The sequence below is a fragment of the Linepithema humile genome, chromosome 2, assembly GCF_040581485.1.
Source record: "Linepithema humile isolate Giens D197 chromosome 2, Lhum_UNIL_v1.0, whole genome shotgun sequence".
Taxonomy (NCBI): domain Eukaryota; kingdom Metazoa; phylum Arthropoda; class Insecta; order Hymenoptera; family Formicidae; genus Linepithema; species Linepithema humile.
This window is the reverse complement of record NC_090129.1, coordinates 33,752,830-33,776,647: the sequence shown is the minus strand read 5'-3', so window position 1 is coordinate 33,776,647 and position 23,818 is coordinate 33,752,830. Positions and strand designations below refer to the sequence as shown.

At 37.0% G+C, this 23,818-nt stretch overlaps 1 protein-coding gene across 7 annotated transcripts in view; it reads left to right on the top strand.

Annotated features, from left to right (window-relative positions):
- dachs (unconventional myosin-IXb-like dachs) overlaps positions 1-23,818 on the top strand; it is a 45,597-nt gene that overhangs the window by 8,010 nt on the left and 13,769 nt on the right. For 5 of the 7 annotated variants that reach the window (XM_067349404.1, XM_067349403.1, XM_067349405.1 and 2 more), the window contains 2 exons: positions 7,550-7,877; positions 8,393-8,761. In XM_067349404.1, coding sequence (XP_067205505.1) covers positions 8,434-8,761 — 328 coding nt within the window. In that variant the 5' untranslated portion in view covers positions 7,550-7,877; positions 8,393-8,433. Of the gene's footprint in view, positions 1-7,549; positions 7,878-8,392; positions 8,762-21,132; positions 22,166-23,818 lie in introns of those variants that run through there. The other 2 variants (XM_012371374.2, XM_067349406.1) reach the window with 2 other exon arrangements.

Below are 23,818 nucleotides of genomic sequence, written 5' to 3'. Positions count from 1 at the left end.
ATGAACAAAACTTTTGTGCTTTGTACTTTGTGTATATTAATTTGTAATTCTGATTCAAATTGTTTTTTGTAATATGACTTTTACGTATTTGTTTTGATTACAATATCAATGTTTAATTAAGAAATATTGAAAATAGATCTAGTTTTCTCCCTGCAAAATTATGTACGAAGTTCAAGTGAACAACCAAACACCTTGTACAACATCTGTAATATATTTGTATCGCATTATTGTTCGAACGACTTAATGAAATTATGAATAATGACAACGATGTTAAGAAATTAACAATAGAACGTGCTTGAACTTTTTACAGCCGTTAATGGCTTTTTGCGAGGCCGCCATGGAAAATTTATCTTGTATACCCGGCTCCTTTATTACTCGGCGGGGTGGTAAGACGCCATTATATATGCCAACTTTTTCCCGCCATTCTTCCATTGAACTGGCCAGAAAAAAATGACCAAACCGAAGTAATTACGCGACGGAAGAGCGGAAGGCTTCGCGTCGTCGGAATTCATAATGAATCCCGAGATCATCTTCATAACTTCACTTTAAGCTTTACTTTTACGAAGTGAGAATGCTTTAAAGGCGTGTCTACGCCTTTACAGCCTTGTTATATTCATTATTCGCACATTTCGGTGGGAATTAAAATTATTTAAACTTATTATCTATCGAATATGATCTGCAATTTTCTTCACACTCGTTTTTCAAACTTTTTATCGACTTAGCCTAACGTTCCGCATTGCGGCAAGATTCATGATATCCACAATTTGAACAAGTAGCGATCGCAAATCGTCTAGCGTGATTACCGTGGCCGATAAGAATGGCAATCGAGATGCAAATGCTTGGCTGCCGAAAACGGACAAATCACAGGCGATTCACCCTTCGGCCTCGTAAAGAGCGCCGCGATAATTACTGCAATCGCATGGAGATAATTTCGAAGTCTTCGCCGGCGTTACGTTGTCGTGCCGTAAATGTGTAAATGCTGTTAAGAATCTAAGATCGGAGATTAACTGGTGAAAAGCGTGCGTACACGCCGCACGTGCGTATACTTCCCGTGACAGCAGTCGGTACTATTGCCCGTTAGATTTGCGCATGGGAAATATTGTAGAAAAATCGATTGTCTGAATAAACGTCTTGAAGCAACAAAAGTATAAATAAAAAAAAGAATCAAAGCTCCGTAACGACAGGATACGGCGATCGGAACCCGGATAAGTCAGGAAATAAGGAGATTTAAAAGTATAATGGACGAAAAGTCTTTCGATTTATGTGCAGCATGCAGGAAGTAGCGCGCTTATTTCCGTCAATTACACAAACGGCTCTCCCCGAGATCTTCGTTTCTCCATTTTTACGGCTTCGCCAACGGATCCTTCTTTACAGGTTTCCTTTCTGCAACCGCAAGGGTCGTAAAACGTGGCACGCGGCTACCGTTCTGAATGATGATCCGATGGTAGATTAATCCTTAAAGAGGATAAATGTTGAGATATTCTAATAAAGAGTACGTAAAGATTTAAGAATGCGCAAATATTAAGAGATTTATAAAGATCTAGTTCTACATATTTTAATTAAAAATCACACGTTCAAAAAATCACATATTACAGCAAATTAAATTAAGCAGGTTTATCATATTAATCTCTGTCAATAAAATCTAATTTATGAAAATTAAAGTATTTAAATGCATTTTATCGAAACTAATTATCATAAAGAAAATTCGTTGATTATTATTATGAATCAATAAATGTAAGTGCTTTATTGTTTTATTGAAAGAAACTTACAAGAACAATATAAATAAAAAAAGATCAGTGTGTTTATTGCGATCGGTACGATAAAATTCACAGTTGTGTTTTTGTAAATAAGCGTTTCACCGATCTTGTTTGATCTAAAAATGAAAGCCCGCATGGAGCATAATCAATCGGAGTTCAAACAAAACTTTGCTTGTAATTGCGGAGTTAGGTAGGTTCGTACGCGGGGAATGCGATCTAAGATGGTAGATTAGCCAGTAAAGAAAATCCAGGATATACGCGGAGGCCGGCACGCGTGTAAATATGGAGCTGGTAAATAGGCATCGAGTCTCTTTCTGGCTGGCCGCTCGTTCGCTCGGCTCTCCTCGTACCAAGGGATGCGCATATATGAGCCTCGAGTCGGCGGTACCTATTGCCTGCGTTAAACTGCACGTATCGCGTCGCATTGTCGCTTAAAAAGCCGCATCGGCTCGATTTCGCCTATCTTTCTGCATCTAAAGCAAGTAAGAGAATCGCGAAAAATTACAAACTGCAGATTTCAATTCCTGTTCCATTATTGACCGTATTTGGTACATCTTTTCGAATTTGTCTTATTTGCGCAACCCAATTTCATCTTGCTAATCGATCAACAGTTAAAATCTTTCGTTGAATCACTGAGCTCTTTCTGCCGCACCTTGCAAGTTTAATTCGACTTATCCTGCAATTCTATTCAAGCGTTATTGCTGCACTTTATCTCACAGACGGCAAAAAATGTGCGTAATGAGTTAATAGTTGACCCGAATGTATTTGGGGGGGGGAGGTGGGGGAGGAGTCGGCAAGGGAATAATTATTATCGGCTGCCCGGTAAATTTCGTGGCTACTCGCTGCGCTTTGCTGATGTGCGCCTCGGTTAAAATTTTTCGATATATCTCGATGGCGTGTTCAGTGCCTCTCGCAACCGTGACCTTCCGACCTCGTTCGCTTGGTACACGATGTACTATATAATTAGAGAGTCAGACCGGTGGTAAGGTCCATCCCTCTCTCACCCCTCTCTGCTCTTTCTCCCTTCTTCTCCTCTTGAAATCTGAAGCTCCCTCATCGACGTTGAAAATATCAGGCTTTCTGGATCTTCAAGACGATAGAGATTTAAGAGATCCTTTATCAATAATATATCAATTAGAGCGCTCTTTTCTAGGAGTATCTTCAGACACGATCGATATTTATCGCCATTTTTTCGAAATATACGAGGTGTTGTATAACTTGCAATTTTAATTTCCATGAAAAATTGCTTGACGAATTTGAAATTGATGTTTTTCAACAAAAACATCGAAGTATTAATAAATTTCGGATTATAAATGATTAGAAAGAAAAAACTTGCGCAAACTTTCAGATTTAATATTCAGAATTTTCGTTAATTTTTTTTTTTTTTTTTTCTTAAACTATAATTATATCAATTTTGTTATTATTTTTGTTAGATATAATTCATAGTTCTACGTAGTAAATTATTATTTAGTTTTTATACTTTTTAAAGCGCTTAATAGATAATTCATGCACTTAAGCGCATTTAGATAAATGAATGCAAAGGAAACAATATTTAAGCGATCCTATGGTTACGTAACAGATTTCGGCAGACCTGAGCAAGCATTTAAGGTTTTAAAAGCATCGGTGATCGCGATAGCACCTGTTGCAACGGGCCCAATCTAGAAAAAGGCAAAAGCCGGCGTGTCATCTTGCAGAACAAGATGTTTCTTTGACGTATTTTCCATCCTCCAAGCTTTACGTAATATTTATCACCGATGCAAGTAAATTTTATTTAAAAAAAAATTTGAGGAATCAGGATCGACAGTTCGTAAACTGCATTTTATAATAAACGTGGATTAATTCTCTGTTGGGCAAATAAAGTTTAGAAGAAAAATAAAGACAAAGTGTATTTTTCTTACTATTCAATAACTGTTTTCAAGTTCTCGGTATAACTATCGAGTTTAACAGCCCGGCACACTGAAATGACCTTTACGCACGGCTAAATTGCTCGTAGTTAATGCAAAAGCGGAAAAAAGCGCAACAAGGATGGGAGGCTAATAATAAAAAGTTAAAACTGTCAGAAGCAGCGCAAGACTTGAGTTATTCCGAGTATGATCCGGCTTATTTATTCCCCGCGATTTCTCGAGATGTCACGTGGACGAGGGGGAAAGAAGGGGGCATTAAGAAGGGATAGATGCATCTCTTGCACTTTCCGCGGGTAGACTCAGCAAAGCTGGAATTTTAATTAAGCTTTTCTCCTGCTGCTGAGTCTCGATTCCGGCAGAACGTTGGATACCGCAGCTACGTAAGGGATCTACCGGGTGTCGTTGGCCCTTTGCCCTACCGTAAAACCGCTGCTGAAAAATTAGCAGCAATTTAATTTGAGATTTATTTCAAAAAATACTTAACTCGATGTTAAAACGTGAGAAAAAATACGGTGCCCGGTAAACAAGTCGTTAAAAAACAGGAAACATTAACAAAAATTTCAGATAAATTGTTTCGCGCTTAATCTTGCAGTTTTAAATATTTCGATTATCGCTAAAAAATTGTCTCTTAATCGAGTTAATCGATCGGCTCGGTTGTCGGATATTTCTGCCACTATATTCTTCTATACGCGTGAACGATGATCCGGAAAGCGGAACCGTGAAATCTGGACGATCTTCGAAATTGCCGGGAGCACTGCGAATGTCGCGACGACCGATCATCAAAATCCCTCGCGATAACAGCAAATGGCCCGCGGTGTTGGTGCATTATGAACACCCACAACGTGAGAGCTAACCGCAGAGAGCTAACGGGGCGCAACACGAGCATCGCGCACGTATTATGATGGAGCAAAAAGAACACACGCGTGAAGCGTGCTCGAAAGTGTCGGGCGTGCGTTTACGCACACACGCACAAACGCGCGCACACAATGATGATGATGATGTGCCGATGTTACGTTGCTATTACTTAGCATCACCCCACCAGCAGGCCAAAATGCGGACCGCTCTGTTGCGGGATCGTAGGTCACGAGAGGGATATCTCCGAGATCCGCGAAAATAAACGGACACATCGCGAAGCGTGGGAATATTTTTTTCGAGGCTACCGTATTTCTCTGCAACTTTTATTAAAATTATATAAATATATTAAATTTTAAAAAAATATTACGGTAAAGAATACTTTTAATTACATTTCATGTAGAATGAAAGCTCACATAACTCATCAAAACTCGTGAAAGTTATTTTTTAGATGAAGAAAGTAAACATAAATTGCAATAAAATGATAATAAGTTAATATTTATCTTATTAAAAAAATAATCTAATTGTATGTATGTGAAAAAAAGAGCATTGCACGGTTCTCAAAACAAGAAATGTATGTATCTCTCTCTCTTCTTTTCGTTTGGAAGAAAGAACAGGATGATAGACGAGCCGATACGTTCCCACGCGTTCTCGCAGACACGAGCGAGGGAGTCTGAAGTATCTTTCTTCCCCTCTCTTCCCCCTTTGCTTGCGCGTTGTGGGCGGTTGTGAGGCCTCGGGGGTCCAACTGGGCCCCTAATCACAGGCTCGCTCGCACTCATACGCAGAACACACGCATCCCCCTTAAATGTGCACGCCGACTAAAAGCCGAGTTATGTGAACGCTCTTAAATGCACGTTGTTGAACTCCTTCACTCTCTCTTTTCTTCTTATCTCATCTTCGCAAATATATATACACGGTGTTGCAAAACTCCTGCATTAATAATTATATAATATAAAAATTATAGATGTATCAGGCTCTGATGATTGTTAAAATCAATAAATTTGATAGGAGCGTAAAGAGCCAACAGCCAAATATTCGTGCGAAGGTTATCGTGTATTAATTTATAACCATTGAACAATACATTAAAGAACAAACGTTTCAGCCTGTCATCAGGCCTTTATCAATGTTATTACAAAATTCAATAAATACGCAACGCAAAAATTAAATACAAAAAACGAAGTAAAATTGACATAATAAACTGAAGAGTAGTTAAAACCACGTTAAATTGTGTTAAACATAGTAAAAAGCTCATCCACACAAGATGGAACGAGGTAGAAGAAAAAACTTAGAACCATATAATGTGATGGTTGACTCTTCAGTTTATTATGTCAATTTTACTTCGTTTTTTGTATTTAATTTTTGCGTTGCGTATTTATTGAATTTTGTAATAACATTGATAAAGGCCTGATGACAGGCTGAAACGTTTGTTCTTTAATGTATTGTTCAATGGTTATAAATTAATACACGATAACCTTCGCACGAATATCTGGCTGTTGGCTCTTTACGCTCCTATATAATATAAATTTTGCGAGTCGCAATTGTTTTTTTTTTAAATTACGTTTCTACATAACGAATTTTTGCTTCAAAAAGTTACTCTTTATATCTGAAATATGCTTTTATAAAAATGCTACAAAGGCACCGATAGTTTAATATATTAAATTGCTTCCTCACACGTAAAAGTTGCTTTATAGGCGAGCGCGTCCAAGCTGGATCTGTCGGCGACAATAAAGTTTATCGACGATTAAGCGCGATTAATTACAAGCTCGGCGAGCTCGCGTGTCGGCCGATCGTCGCCGCTACCGGTGCTGACTTGTCACGATTCTTTCGTCGCCAAATCGATTTCATGTTATTGTTAATTAATGTTCCAGCTTTGCTTCGCTACGTTTTCGCGATCACGCCCGCGGCATCTGACCCGCTCTTGGAAATCGCAAAGCAAATCTCGTGAATATTACAAGTTCAACGCACTCCATAACCACATATCGAGTGTAAACCCGATACTACATATTGTACAATAAAAATAAACGATTTTTATAAGTGCTTAATAACATCGCTACATTTAAAAAAGAAAAAAAGAAAAACATCTCATTTGGAAATTTGACGTAAAGTGCTACAATATAGAGAGAGTTGTGTTTTTAAAATGTTGCACAAAAAATAAAGAAAAACAAATAAAAACAACACATGTATGTTATAACTTTTGCCGTATTATTTTGAATAAATAAAACATTAAAATGCTTTTTCGCTCTCTTATACTAGAATATTGCTTATAAATAAAAAACATATCTATTATACATTTTTTAATAAAAATATGTGTCGTTATGTGAAGTGATGTATAATCAAATTAAATAAAATATTGAAAGTATCTTCAAAAAAATATATTCTAAAATATCAAATATTGTTAATCCTTCAATATTATTCATAATAAATGAATTGGAACGGACTTTGCAACTAAATTACAATAATTAATAGATCCAAAAAATTTCATGAAGAAAAAAAATTAATTGTACAAGGTTTTAGAGAGCAAGCTGTTGGAATGAGTAAAGCATGATCAAAACGCTATTTTATTTTAACGCTTTCATTTTATCACGGAATGTAGAAATTGATAACCCAATCGGGTTCGTCAATGGTACCGCGAAAATACGCGATAATCGTAATGACCATAGCGGTTTGCGGCATCGTTATTGTGTCATTGTTAGCCAGCACTCTAAAATGGAAATAGTCATGCTGTTAAATGGTGCCAGCGTCCTATAATCCCCGACACCTCGCCGTAAACTCCATGGGCGACACCATTTCAACCGATTCGTAAATACAAAGGTCCGCTTCAAACATTCAACTTAGCAATTATTTTATAATTTAACAATCGCGGCTGTGATTATCGTATAACGATAGAAGTTCGAAACGCACTTGGAAATACAAAAGCACTCGTACTAGGATTGTGACTTTTTATTTCTTTCGACATTCTTTCTTTCTTTTCATGAGAAAATCGTAAAAAACAATTACGTTCTTAAAAAATTTTCCTCTTCTGGTGATTCTTAGACCGTTGTCGTGCCGGAGATATGCAAGGACTTCCTGTCGCCGTAGCGGAATAAATAATGTTGACGATAGGATCAACGACTGGATAACAGACCTTTAAGGACTTCCCTGTTCGATATCTCGTTCAAACGCACGGATATCTAATACTGCAAGAGCCTTGATCTCGGAAAACAACTTGCTTCGAGTATTGGGTACCTCTTCGACAAGAACATCACTATTCAAGATCTTAAGGACAGGATCGTTTGCAGAAGACGTCTCGCGTGACCAAGTGCGAACGTGTCGAAGAAAGTCGCGAAGTTACATGAAGAGGCAATCAACCGATCAATCTATGGTGCGTGATCGATAGCTACGATATAATCGATGTATAGATTAACGTGTGAACGTATCTTAAATGAGATTTACATAAATTATTAAACGTCTTTTATCTCTTAAAAAAAAAAGAAAAGGAAGAAGAGGAGAAAAGACGAGAATAGAGAAGGAAAAATATATAAAAGGAAATATTGCTTTTAACAGAAAAGTTTAAAGAAATGATGGATCTGTTGAAATTCGAGTCAATCGGTGGGAAATAATCGATCAAGTTTGTCCAATTAAGCGAGAATCAAATAAAAAAAATTGTAGTTTGCAAAAGACAGATTAATATGCATTATAACAGATTTTGTAAGAAAAGAAAAAAAATGCGAAGAAAATTCTAAGTTGTATTAAGAACGCTATTCTTCATTAATTAAACGAAATATTTCTCGTGTTATCAGAACATGTCTTTCTCTTAAGCAAGAAACTTTAGTCAGCTAAGTCGACTGTAATTAAGTTTAAAATAAATTCTCATTTGTGATATAATTACGGGATCAGGAAGATCTCAAAGGAGCATTGAGGCTTCTCACGAGGCTAATATGTGCCTGGGACGAGTCGGCGGTCAGGGCAGTGAGACTTACGGTGGCAAGGAACACTTCGTCGGGATCCGGGGTCCTTCCGATCGATCTGCAAGAGACTTCGCCGCGAAAATGGGTATGCTACTGCCCGACGAAACCTACGAGGCGAGATCCTCCAACGTCCTGATCGCGGATGTAGACGAAATCGAAGCTGCCAAAGCGCTAGCGGCGCTCCGCCGGTGCGATGAGTTCCTGAAGAGGCACGGCATCCGGCCCGAGTTCTTCTGCAGGCACCGAGAGCGTCTGGCTCTTCAGGCGTGGCTGCTGAAAAGATCTAAGCTCTATTCAGGTAAGTGTTCAGCCAAGAAAATTTTGTCAATATAGAAGTTAAGCTTTTCTGCACAAGGTTTTAAATCCTTTCAGTATTCAGGCAACTAAATCCACGAAATCAGAATGGCGTTTAAATGTATTTAATTCTTATGTGTATCTTTTATGAAATTGTAATTATTTATCATTTGTTTAATTTCTGCAATTTTTGACACTTTTATTCAAGTTCGTGACATCTCTGCGAATGCAGGTGAATCATAAGTTTTCTGCAAAGTCGTTATTAAAACATAAATACATATTTAGTCTACAAAGTTAGACAATAGTTTACTTTTCTCGAATAATTATCAAATTTTTTCAGCGCACAACCAAAAAGTTTTTTAGTGGAATAATTATTTAGTTAGGCGCTGCAGCTATGAGACTTGTTAATTTCTGTAATGTGTATTTATTTTTTAATAACTATAAAAATATAGTTCTGTCTCGTCTCGTTCTATTATTACTGTATAATTCTTCAATTTATATATTTTCTCACTAAACTTTCCGAGGTGTTATGAGGTTATTAAGATTTGTCACGTGTTTGCCAAGATCAACAACGACTACTGTGTATTGTCTTATGGAAAGTTGCAAAATGGAGCCACTCGCACGGTGCTTTCCTAGATTGTTCCGTCTATTTCGTTTGTTTACACGCGCGGGATAACTCTCGCCTGTGTCGCATCTCTTTCTCCCGAAGCGTAACTTTCCTCATGTAACTTGCTCCATTTCTCCTCTACAAATCGCATTGCGGAGCAGTCTCAGGCATTACATATACATACAAGGATACGAGCTGTACGCTCGCTGCCATTCCTTGCACTCGCGTTCCGATAAAGGATGCAGCCCGCGAGCATCGCAGCCGATCTACCGAAGGATGATGTACAGTGTCCTCCAAAAGTATCTCGCACACAGTTCTCACATGTTCTAATTAGAAACACCATCGAATATCACTTGAAATACATTACCGAACGCAAATTAGATTCTCCTTCGTGAGAGAGCAATGCGCAATAATATATGAAATAATTCTTCTCGGCGCAAACGGATAATACGAGAAACGCGAGAAAACGTATTGTTCTGGAGAGGAAATGCATCTAATGCATTTGCATTGCGTGGCATTGTACACGTGGGAGAGGGCCATACCGGACGTTAGTATCCACCTCAGCCATCATCGAGAGTCGACAGCCGCGAGAATCTACAGATCCGCGCTGGAATGATCTAGGAGCGATTGCTGAATAAGTTCTTTTCAGACGATCGAAATGCATTCTGAATACGAGACATGTGCGCGAGTCAGCCGGCGCGTATGCAGATGCAACGAGGTATGCGCATAGTCCTGGCGTCCAGCACTGGCAGGATACCTCGCGATCGTAATAAATCAACGCGCAACCTAATTAAGCGGCGAACCCTATAATAGAGTTCATTATCACCGAGTCACTGCTAATTATGTGAATGTACCACCGAGTCTGTCTTCGCAGCAACGGGGTTAATTCGGATTTGCTTGATTTCAAATCAGCAAGGTAGAAATTTTTAAATTAAAAATTAGAGAATATTTTTTTCATTTTTCCCAATTTTTCTCCGACTAGCAAATTTTGTTCCGCGTCCTTACAATTATAATTGATAATCATATTTGTGTTTCATTATGCTAATTGTGATCTGATCGTATCTATACGTTTCGATATAAATTTGGGAAAACTTACGAGATAAATTAATTCACTCGTATGATAGACTCTTCGACATCGGCAATGAGAATATAGTTTACGAGCAATTTGAAATTCATAAATGCCAATGATTCGCATGAAAATCGCGATAGCTTCGCCACATTACACAGTTCAGTATATTTATGTAAGAACACATACGACGGGAATCGGCGAGTAATTGCTAAATACATGACTGGCGCGTGTAAATCGCCGCACATACCGGTTTTCTAATACATTGTGGCTTGTTAATAGTCATTTAATACTATGATCGGTATCATATGATCGCGTGCGATCTACAATTCAATTCCGAGCGTACGTATCAATCGAGAAACGGCTGGAATTTCTGAATAGAATATGAAGAGCGAATTAAGAACAATTTTGACTGAATTACTTTGATTTTCCATTTAATCTTTGCGCAAGGCGAGGGATGGGGGATGGAAATTTTATCGGGATTTATTAGCCGCGGGGAATCGACTGGGGGTTCGTAATGACCGAGGCATTACTAATAGGGCGAGGTGGAGGAAGGAGGCAAAAAAGGGCGGAACTGCCTGCCAACGTAACAACGCCGCTGATGCAAAAGCGAACAAAATGCCGTCAGGTGTTGCCCCCATAAATCACTGCGTACGTACGTACCACCTTCCTTTCGGTCTTCGTCGCGCCGCTCCGATGCATTCGATAAATAAAACATGCGGCGCGAAAAGGTCCGCGAGGTGTATCGATTGGTTCTATCAGATAAACGTTGTGTAATATCCATAGCATATATATAGATATTGCACTTTTACTATGCAAAAGAATATAAATATATATATATATATCTTTCCATAAAATATACATATATTTCTTTTTTTTTTTTATTAATTTTCTTATTATATATTTTATTATATATTTGAAAGAACGCAAAAGAGATTTATTATAACAAGAATTCAGATAAATACACTTCCGCTTTCGCCGGCACCTCTCGCTCTCGCGACCACCGCTTAGGGCGCGAGGATGTTCTAATCAATCGCAACGATCGCGTGAGACACGAGAATACCGAGGAACTTTGGCACCGCATTAATTACTGGTCGCTGACAATGGTATAATAATTAACAATTACGCGGTTTGATAATTATATACCGTTGGGTTGAGTTATCATGCGCCGTCACTCGTCTGTGTGTGCAAGTGTGCGTTGTTCCACAGCACCTGTCACCGCAAATAACACGAAAGATAACAAGCGGAGATCTCTCCGAGATTCGATGATCAGGAATTGGCGAAAGACCTATCGGTTTTAATTATACATTATGAACGTGGATTCTAGAAGAAGAAAAATATTAATCAGAATAGAACAAAAATAATGCTTTTAATATAAAGGCGAGAGAGAGAGAGAGAGAGAGAGAGAGAGAGAAAATACCAGTAAAAATAAAAGATAAATTAAAATGGAATAAATATTCCAAATAACTCATTTATCACACTGTAGTGTTGCATGCATGTCTTCATTCGGGGCTTAAGAATACTAAAATGTATGAATCTATCGATCACGGATGGCAGGCATTCAGCTCTTCAATGTCTCGTATCTTAAGACCGCCAATTTAACTTCGTCTATGAAACCAGCACGCCTTCTTTTTGCTAGAACTATGGCAGGCCTCGCAAAAACCGCGTTGCGTCCTGATGCAAATTTATGTTAACAGCGCCGGCGGAGTGTCTCCGTCGTATATTTACAACTCCATCGCGAATAGAAAACGCAATGGCGTTGTATAACTCGATCCAACGCGAGTATACATGTTTTATATGCCATTATAAATATTACATTCTTGTTCCATCTCTTTGTGATAAAAGTATAATTTTCAAAAGATTATTTGAATCAACTAACTCAGTTATGTAAATTATTATAATTTTACTTCATTTTCTGCAACAGTAATATGATAATATATATAGAATACAGTAATAATATATATAAAAACATGCAAGATATTACAGAATTGTGGTAAATTTGAGGAACAATGCAATTAATATCCATATTTGATTTAAATTTCCCAAAATCATATCTCTTTTATTTTAGTATATGCAAACCTTTGTAATGAATCTATGTGCATTCCATTAATTTATCATACTGCAGAATTCACTACAATTACAAATGATATATAACATTAAATTTATTATTTATTACACTAGAATTTAACACGTGCGTGCTACGTGCGCGCCATTTATTGCTGCTTTATGATTTACAGAAGATTCTACAATATTAGATAAATTGTGCGTATATATGCGCGTGTGTGTGTTAAATTAAAGACCAAAAGTGCATTACGTTATACATCTTTAACATGCCAATCTATCATACATTATACGTACAAATATTATTTTAATTACAATTATATTAGCAATAATATAATTTTAGTAATCATACAAATTAGCATCTATATTTTATCCAGTTCAAATATTTTTCGCAAGCAACAGAAATTCGTACAAATAAATATATACGCACAGACGCGGACTTATGCGCGTTCTGGCGCACATTTTCTTCTCGCGAAGGCGAGAAAATCATTATCGAAGTGAGTTAAAAGAACAAGCGATGGCAGCTTCTTGCAGGCGCGCGACGTCCTGTATCGTTTTACCCTCGTCTCCACTTGGTTTAATTAAATTCCCGGAGAAACGGTGGCTCCTCACTCCTTTCTTACCGCCCTCCCCGCGGGTATCTTTTTTGCAACGCCTGTGCCGACGCGAAGAGGCATGCAACGCACATGCACGCACGCACTCACGTTCGCTTTGCTAATTGACGGATGAATTAATTAGTGCGAATGATCGATCGCGCCCGCCCACTGTTGGATTTATCTCCTGTCGAGACACACGATGATATAAAGTATCAGTACGAGTGTCTGCGACTTGTGGGATCGATAAGAATAATAATAATAATAGCGCAATATTTTTTTCCGAAAAGCAAGTCAATAACAACACTGTCTCAATTATATCTAATTTTTATTTTTACTTAAATTGAAACGAATGCGTGAATTTTTCACGCTAATTTTCAGAAACAGCTTGGTTTATGTAGCGCGCATATAATTTTTCATAAATTAGTAAGAATTACACTATGCTCAGACTGTGAATACGACGCGGCAGACGTGTGTAACATTAGTGATTTATATCAGTGCAGCAGCGGTTGAGAGTCAGCACCATTTGTGGTGTCAGCAGTCTACTTAGAAGCAATAAGACACACCGTGAGAACGTGACGCGTTTCACTATTGCACGCTGATGCCTTTGTGCTCTGTGCGTATTAATCAATATTAATACTCAGTCCAAAGCAGAATAATAATCCACTACAATCATAAATCAGACTTCTTTTTTTTTCAAAGCCCGACGCTTCCTTTAAATCTCAAATTTGACGGGTTGACGGGTATAAATTTAGATACACTTCTTTCAAGATTAAAATTAAGATATACATTCCTTAAAAGAGACTCTGTTAAATGTCGTTTATTCAGATCTTATTTAAAGATTTCTAGAAACTGCAAACAAGAAAGAAGAAGCTACTGGTTGTACTATTCAGCGTTGCTAGTTAAAGTCATTCGCGGAATAATAGTTGCATTGTCGAACTCTTTAATCTTTAACGTCCTCGCTTCTTTATTGCACTATAACTCCGTATTCTTCTTATCTGCTCTCTGCTTATACTCTTTCAAACAGATAACCGGTATTGCCTAATGCTCGCAAGCCATAAGTTTTCACAGTAGTCTTCGCAGTTACGAAAAGTGCCGTGTCGTATTGCGTCTGTAGAGCGTCTTTAAAATCGGTGGCCATTGTGCGTGGCGCGCTAAGAGCAGAGCGACATAGAGCGAATGCTTCCGCGCTGAACAGTCGTGAAAAGTCAGCCAATCGTCGCCGGTTACGAGAAGTTTCATACCTCGAGCTTTTGCGCGTATCAGATACAAACGCCGTCATTAACGTTATTTCCTTTATTTGTTCAACTATCACGGAGTTTGCCTTGTTGTTTCTTCAAAACAGATATAATCTTATACCTACTATGTGATCTGCAAGAAAATTAAGTTTATACAGGATATCTACTCAGCTCTTGAAAAACTCTTTAAGAAATCAACGAATTTGCAGACATTTTTAATCAAAAGTTTAGATAAAAATAAAATATTTCTTATATACAATTTTAGAATTAATTTTTTATTGCATGAGCTTTTTAATATCTTCTATTTATAGAGAAAAAAATAGAGAAAAAATGAAGGGAAAGAGAAGAGAGCCACTCAAGTTTCAAGTATTAAATTTGATTAAATATTAAGCAAAATTCAAGAGCAAATTGACTAATTACAAAATAAAAGTAGAATCAACGTAAAATCCTTGAGAGTATACTTTTCACAAAAATTCTCTGAATATTTTATCTTTGATAAAATTCTTTGAGAATTTCCTATTTTTTCCGGATAGAAAAAATATCCCAAAAATTCCAGAATGTCCAGGCTTTTTCAACTAGAAGGCATCCTGCTAAAATGTAATTTTGCACTCTAGAATTAATTTAATCATAAATGCATAGATAAATAATAATTAATCGTTGAAAAGTTTTGTTTTTTAACAAAAAGATTTTGTATATCGTTTTATCAGGTAAATTATCAACATAACTTCGCGTCATAAATTTCCCAGTAGTTTTTTGATAAATATTTAGAAATATTATTATGTTGCCGCATAAAATCACGTTCGTCGTATAAATAGTCTTAAAGCCTACGTCACTAGAAATCATTCCGATGACTGAGCCTGATCCTGCCACCATTTATCCTATCCATAGAGCTGCTTCGATCTGCGGTTATACGAATCTCATTTTCTGCTATGGCCGCCGTAGCTTCTCCTCCGGACGAGATAAGCCGTGTATTCGTGTTGGAACTTAAAGGATGCGGCTGCGTGTCCTCGGAAGAGGCGCACGAGGCCGCAGATAAGCCTCGATGTATTCTGAAGTACGTTCGTCGTAATATTAATAACGCGTCTCGTCGCCATGTTTCCCGATATAAACCGCAATCGCTGCTGTAATCGGGAATCATGCTCCACAGAATGGTATAGGCGATCTCTTCGCCTCCTGATTTGTCTCCTATTTTATCACTTGTCTTTATCTAGCATTTAAGCATTTAAAAATATAAAGCAGATTAATTTATATATATATATAATTAAATACATATTTATTCCTTGAAAGTGCACCTAATTCTAAAATTTGAAAACTTGTATTTGCATCAGATTCTTTTTAATAATTCTTTCAACTCTTAGAATTGATAATTTTCAAGATGCCAGTTTCCAAATATTAAACTTTTATAACATTAAAGCTTTATTTAAAATTTAAAATCGAATACACTACTGCACAAAAAATAGTGAACTTTTTTTAGATGCACAAAACAAGCAATTTTTAAACCACTAAAACTCAATAAAAAATTAAAAAGAGAAAAAATTTAAAAAGCAATAAAAAACTTGAAGCTAATACTATCACATGCTTTTTAGATCATTTTTTGACATTTTTATCTTTATACTTCTAAGTCTAAAAAAAGAACATATCGTTTTTTAAAATTAAGTATACGTTCAACAATTCTACAACTCAACAAAAAAATTTTTTTTTGCAAAATTTATATCAAATGTCAAAAACTGCAACATTTTACTTACAAAACGCGTTTTTTTAAATTTTATTACGATTTCTTTTGACAGAATTACACGACATGAAGCTAAACCTGTATTTTTTACGCTAATGCTACGATTGGTTTTAAAGTCACGTAACTCGGGCAACAAAAATTGTAGCAAAATTTTAAAAGACACGTTTTCTGCAAGTAAAATGTTGTAGCTTTTGACATACATTATGAATTTTGTGAGAAAAATTTTTTTATTAATAACAAAACAATGTTGTTCTTTTATCGAACTTAGAAGTGTGAAGATAAAAAAATTTTGGAAAGCGGCCTAAAGCACGTGAAAGTGCAAGTTTCAAGCTTTAAAATGCTTTTTTAATTTTTTATCTACGATGATTTTTCACCGAGTTACAGCAGTTTGAAGATTGATCAATTTTAAGCGTCCGAAGCGTCTTGACACCGCAGAACAGTGCGGCCGATGAAGCGACTGGCTGCGCGCCATTAATACGCACAATGCCGCATTAATGGCGCGCGCTCAGCCTGTCGACCGCACTGTTCTGCGGCGTCAAGACGTTCGGACGCTTAAAATTGACCAATCTTCAAACTGCTATAACTCAGCGAAAAATCATCGTAGACAAAAAATTAAAAAAGCATTTTAAAGCTTGAAACTTGTACTTTCATATGGTGCGGGCTATTTTCTAAAAATTTTTCATCTCTACGTTTCTAAGTTTGAAGAAAGAACATATTGTTTTGTTATCAAGAAAAAAATTTTTCTCGCAAATTTTATAACAAGTGTCATAAACTATAACATTTTATCTACAAAATGCATTTTTTTAATTTTGCTATAATTTTTGTTGTCCGAGTTACGCGACTTTAAAGCCAATCCTAGCATTAGCGTAAAAAATACGAGTTTAGTTTCAAAGTTATATAACTCGGCCAAAAAAATTCGTAGGAAAATTTAAAAAAACGTTTTTTATAGGTAAAATGTTGTAGTTTCTGACACTTGTCATTAATTTTACGAGAAAAATTTTTTTATTAAGCTGCAAAGTGTTAAACATACGTAATTTGAAAAGAACAATGTGTTCTCAAGTTGTCTTTTGAGTGTAAAGTCTTAAAAGTGTAAAGATAAAAAAATTGTCAAAAAATGGTCTAAAGCACACGAAAGTACAAAGCTTCAAGCTTTAAAATACTTTGTTTAATTTTTTATCTGCGATTTTTCGCCAAGTTTCAGTAGTTTGAAAATTATTCGATTTTGAGCATCTGAAAAGTGTTCCTTATTTTTTGCGGAGTAGTTGATTAACTTCCAACAATGACATTATAAACTCCGAGATTTTTGTGCAATAGAAATTTAGTTCTATGTCACACACACACACACGCACAAAAAACTAGAAAATGAAAAATTTTATATGGGCCGCTTGTGGCAGGCGATCTTTCGTATCGCAATCGATGATCGAGGCACGTCTCTTCATCACCAACGTAATCCCTTAAGATCCGCTAAACCCACCGATCGGGTTTCACAGCTTTTCAATATGTAATGGGGCGAACAAATTATATCGCGCCGTGTCTGGCACGCGGACGACGTCGAATGATGGATCGTTCAGATTTCCGATCTAAGTCATGGAAAGGAAAGCCCAAGGTTATTATGTCACACCAGTTTTCGCTTTTAACTACGCTTGAAAAATTACAACTGAATTGAAAACATCCTGTAGCTTACATTTTTAACTTACTATGTTTACAGTAAACTGTAAATCCATACAAGGTTATTAAAAATACGAAATTTGAATTGAGAAAGAAAAACAGTGTAATCATTGATGAAATAGCGAATGAATAGAATCAATAAGAGCTGTCACTGTATTTAAAAGCAAATTATTGTAATATTTCAGGAAAGAATAAATAATTATAAAACAAATTTTATTTAAAGTTCAAACAAGAATGGACTACTTTTATCCAATGTGAATTGAATCTTACTTATCAGCGCGACTTCTGCATGTGTTACATTGCGCTGCAGCCACATTGTGAATGCACGCGGTGCAACACGAGAAGACGACCTCCCAAAAAATCGGGTCGCTCCCCATTGTTATATGAAGAAGTGCGTTTCATGGGTTGATGTCGTTCTTATTCATCCAATTAAACGCCGAGCAAAGCACAGCTTCGGGATCAGAACGAGAGAGAAAGATCAACGAAGGATGAAAGGAGAATGGAAGAAGTGGAGCGGGATCAGCATAATGTCTGTATCAAGAAAAGATCAAAAAAGGACAGAGAGGAAATAGGAGACCTCGAAAGAAAGAGGAAGGGAAGAAGGCAAAAGGCGTTTGAAACCAAAATCTCCTGCAAAAGATGGAAACAAGAGATATATAAGCGTGAAAAAAGAGAAAGGCAAAAGAATAAAGAAGAAAAAATTGTAGAATAAAAATGGATACAATTTTAAACACGAAAGAATTTGTCATCTGAAAATTCATTGGCAGCTTGTCTTTCGAAATTTAAAGATCGGAATCTGCGGTCTTATAAGCGTTTGACTTCGAGAATTTTTGCAATCTGTATTTTTAGAAATACAAGATCTAATTTTGTTCTTTCTTAAGGATTTTAAATTCACATTTTTAGGAATTAGAATTTAAAGTAATTAAAGTAAAGTAGTTAAAGCCATTGATTTCTATATAAATTGTTCTCATTCTTAATCATTTAAAATCTTTCGCATACTTGATTTAACATTTTTTAATTTGCTAAATTTTTAAATTCTTGGATTAAAAATTATTAAGGTTCCTACAATAGTGTGTAAAATTTTCTCCAGAATTTTTCTTCTCACTCTTTGCAGAGGAGACTGAACAACAAATCAGAAACAAAGGGAGACGGAGAAAGAAGGACAAAAACGTATTTGGTCCGGTGTCAACCGCTGACGGATGGGTTCATGAGCTTCGTCAAGGTCTCACGAATTCACGACATTGTAGTCCCTTGGTTTCAACCATTTCAACTTGGTTCGAGTTAATACAGATCCAAATTTTTAGATTATCAAAATTTTTTAAATTATTCTATTATTGATTTTCTATAATTTATATTTTTTTCAAACAAAAAAAAAGAAAAAATTAATTTAATTTTAAATTATATTAATCATCATAATATCATTGCATTTTATTTTAACAACTCAAAATATTATTGCAATTAAAGATAAGAACTTAAAATATAGAGTTAGAAATTTTTACATTGTAGAATCTTTTATAATCGATATACAAATTCTTTACACAAATTCTTTAGTTATCTATTGAATTTTTATCGCACACAGAAATGATTTTTAAAAATAAGGCCCCGCTTTACACGTATCGATAACACTCGAATAGGCTCTCAAAAAACTTTTCTGATTGGTAATACATCGTTCGAGCAACAAACCGATTTTCGAAGATCGGTAGATATTTTGAAGATAGATCGATAAAGTATCAACCGAAGCAGAATCACGTTCTTCGGATTGACTCACCAGATTGTGCCAGCAGTTCTTTGGGCCTGTAGTCCCACTGTAGCACTGTATCGTCGTCTTCTTTATCGACGTAAAGTTAGCAAGCATCAAACCTGTATGAGGCCCGCAGGCCTTGTTTTTCACTTAAGTCCGTCTCGTTCACGTCGGAACCGGTTTTCTACAGAGATTTGAATTTCACTGCAAAGATCCTCTTCTGGTCGCCTTTCTCCTCCGGTCGAAAAGCTGGGCCTTAAATCGAATTATTAGAAGTACTTAACATTCCGTCAATTAATCAAATTTTGAAATTTACATATATTTTGAATCCTAATTTTTTTCTAATATCTTAACAATCGTAGAACTATTACGAACAAAATTTGTAGATTCTAAAATTTTTTTAGTTTGCACAATAGAAGATAATATTCAATTTCTAATTCATTTTTTTAATTCATAAAAAGCTCGGAGAAATTATAATAACTTAAAATTTATTTTAACAATTGATTATTTGAAAAAAATTTTAATAGAAAAAATAGCGTGTACAATAATTATTTGATGTTATTTTTAATTAATTAATATTAATTAGTAAGGATCTAATAAAAAATGGATTATTATTCCGAAAGATTTGTTGTTTAAATCAGCAGTCCGCCAAATCTTTCATCGCTTTCGCAACGAACCAAGTTAACTTCTCGCATAATCGTCGATTGCGAGCGTACACGGTGGTAGGGATTCGCTCTTGTAGTGGTCGTCGGCCCCTGCCAGGGTCTTCCTCCCTTCGTGTTGCTACTCACGAGGCCTTTCCATCGCTTACGTTGTATTAAGTGGGGAGAATCAGGCTCATCGTGCAAAATAAGGTGGGAGAAGCTAGGCTCGGGACAAGACGAAACGCGAGGGAAGATAAAAGAGATGAAGGTCGGAGAGAGAAAGCACTCTCTCACGACGAAGTTGCATTGTTTACGACATACGGGGTAAGCCTACTGCAGCACAGCCATGCTGGATTCCTTTCGCGCGCGCCGCTGTAGATCAAAATTATAAGGCGGAACGCACCTCGCGGAACGTCCGCTCGGGATTTTCTTGAGTGTGCCACGAACCTTCCTTCACTCTTTTTCTTTCCGTTGCCGCGACGAAAAAGGGAGCAAGGGCGCTCCGAGAATGCCACGAAGATCGATCGCTCCGTTTGTCCTCTCTTTTTCGACTGCGTGGCAAACGCGAACCTTCCGCAGGCTCGTGTTTCTCTCTCTTTGGCCGTTCTGGCTGCCTTGCGAACAGCTATTCATTGAGTAGATAGGTCAGGTGACATGTATCGCGTGTCGCGCTCATTGAGCAGCTCAATAGCTGCTTGTCAGTGGATGAATGCTCGCCAGCAACAAGTGACTTGAAGTGGTAAATGTAAAAAAGATACCTTTACTTCAAACAGATGTTTCGGAATTTCTATTGGAAGAGCGCAGGTTGACGGAATACGAGCGCTTTACTCGAAAACAGCTGATTATACGCGGCCTCAATTGCACTTAAAAAATCTCCTAAATATTAATTGATTATGACAATAAAAAATTATTTCTCTCTCAATCTGCTTTATCCAAACTTTTAATATGCATTAGAAACGTAATTATTATCGTATACGTACAGCTATTTTCAACTCTTTCTCTTTAAATTTTCGGAACTTTTGGTTTCTCTCTTTGTAGATTGTTGTGCCATTCGATTAACTGATGTCGAATCTTCGAATTCTGTCTCAAAATCCGCTGTGCGGATCCAATTTCTATTTCGAAATCCACTGAATAGAGCAAAGCGCACGATAAACCGCAGTGAATCGTCGAGGTCGAGAGAGCTGCTTAAGGTGAGTCTAGGGCCGCGGCCATTTTTCCACAGCCTCACACGGAGCGGTCCAGTCGGATCAGTCCCCACCTTTCTCTCTCTTTCTCTCCCTCTCTCTCCTTCTTCTCTCCCCTTCCTCCGGTGCCATTCGACAGATACCCTGAACCCCGGCGTGTCTGTGCTTGGTTGCTTCCATCTAACTACCTAAGGATCAGGTAAGCACCACAACTCTTGCCCGCTGGAGTTACGACGAAGGTGCTTTAGGAGAAATAAGGCCCACAGAAGGTGGCTCCCAGGCAACAATGACGCCCAGTTGAACGCGACTCGGCTCGGCACTCTCCGCGTGTTCGAAAGTACATAGCTGTTTAAGTTAGATTTATGCTGCTGAAAAATCGCGCCAGTGTCAGTGCATCGATCGATAGATTCCGTTCGTCGCGTCATCGCCCGTTCCAGCATATTGAAAGTTTATTTTGCCACGCACTTTGTCAAAAATTTCTTGACAACCAAATCAATTTATCCTATCTCATTCACTTTAACGTGGGAAAGCTGATATTGTACAATCGGTATTTCGCGGTGCAATGTGATATAAACTTCTCGTGTTTCCAATTTTGGAAGAAAACTTACTTGGTGGAAAATGTGCGAGTGCGGTGACGAGTGTGCCGAAGACACGAAGACGCGGGAATCTCAAGATGTCCTGTGAACGTTCTCGTCGGGCCCGCAGAAACGCTCGACTGATCGTACTTAAGGGCGCGACCCGGTGAAGAAAATTTGAAACACGATCAATCCACGACCATCTGAAATGGCTACCCTCGGTCTTTCCAAAGTCTTCATATTGGACAAATATTTCACGGAGCTGCAGAAGTTCTGGGAGACCGAGAAGAAGCTGCAAGGTACAAGGCCGCAGAGTTCTCTGCAGAGTCGTAGAAAGGCTTTATGGAATGCGTCTAAACCGTTAGATTTTAATGACAATAGGAACCCTCTGGAGCACCTGATATGGTCGTTTGCCGTTCTGAAAATGAAAAGTTGCGGTCATTATAAAAGTTTGCTTACGCTTTACGGTTAAAATAATATACTATTTCCTTATTTCTTCGTTAATTTTTCTCTTTGAATACCTTCTGACATTCTGTAACCGAGAGATTAAAATATGTCGTAAAAAATTTACGCGACTAATAGAATCTGAAATTTACACCGTGTACATTAAACGACCATAAACATCTGTTTATGCAACTTTATTATTATTGTGCGTATATTCTCGAATTTAATTGCTTGCGATGGAAAATCTACGCACGTGCATGCATCTGAAGTAAAGATTTTGACGGATTAAATTTGAAAATAGAAAAGATGTGTATAAAAATCTAATTTTTTTAAGTAACTTGAAATAAATTTCACGATAACAAAATTTTAATTTCATGTCCGAACTAATGTAACGTTTAATTTTAATTCTGTAATATATAAATGTAATTTTTACTAAAAGCCTATAATTTTATTTATGGTATTTAAACTGTGTTTATTGATTCGTAGCTGTTTCTTTCTTCGGACGCCTCGTATAATCTTGAAAAAACTTTTTTCTTTAAATCTTATGGAAACCTTTTCCAAATCTTTTTCTTTACAACCATTCTCAACGTCTTTTTTACAAACTGTCTCATGCGAACAATGAATATTATTTACCTACGAATGCGTAGATGCCAGGGCTTTTCGACTCTAACAATGCGCTAGACACGTCAGAAAAGATTTTGAAGAATGGAAAACGCCGCAAGATTAAGATAACTTTTTCACTGGCTTTCTACACTCAGAAGCATCATTATTCTGCCGTCTAGGACATCCTTACAGCTATTGTTTCATTATAGCACGTCCTTCGCAATTACGGACTTCCCGAGTAATTAGACGAAGGAAGCGAGATATAATTAAAATGCCTTTGACTTGTTTACTATTATTAATCGCGTCGCGTAAGAGAAATGCAAGAAATTGACAAATACATTTCTTAATATTTAGATATAACGTTATCCTGAGAATTAAAAAGAAAAAAAAATGAGCATTTTTCTAATTATAATTCATAGTAACGAGGAAAAAGTCTTAAATGAGATTTATGCAGGGCAACGGCCTAAACTGGTGCATTCAACTGCAACTGCTCGGTCCCACGTGCTGCGGTTGCACATGTGTGTGTGAGTCGCACGAAAGTGGATGATACGCATACTCGTACAGATTATACCGCGATGCGCACGTGCATGCATTTACGACGGATGCGGAACCAAAAGTGATACGAATGTGCCATAAAGGACTAACCCACAACTTTTAATACTCTAATATTTCCCATTTTTATCATAAAATGTATTAGCGCAAATATTACGAAGTATGTTAAGAAGTGTTGGAATATCTCGAAATAATAGACACGCATTTCATTACACTCTTTACATTCGGTGTTAGAAAAATATTTAAATTAACTTTTAGAATAATGAAAACATTGATTGATCGATTGATTATTCAAAACTCGATCCATTGGTATAGAAATTAGCCGCGGGCTCGTCCCGGATAGGACTTCTCCT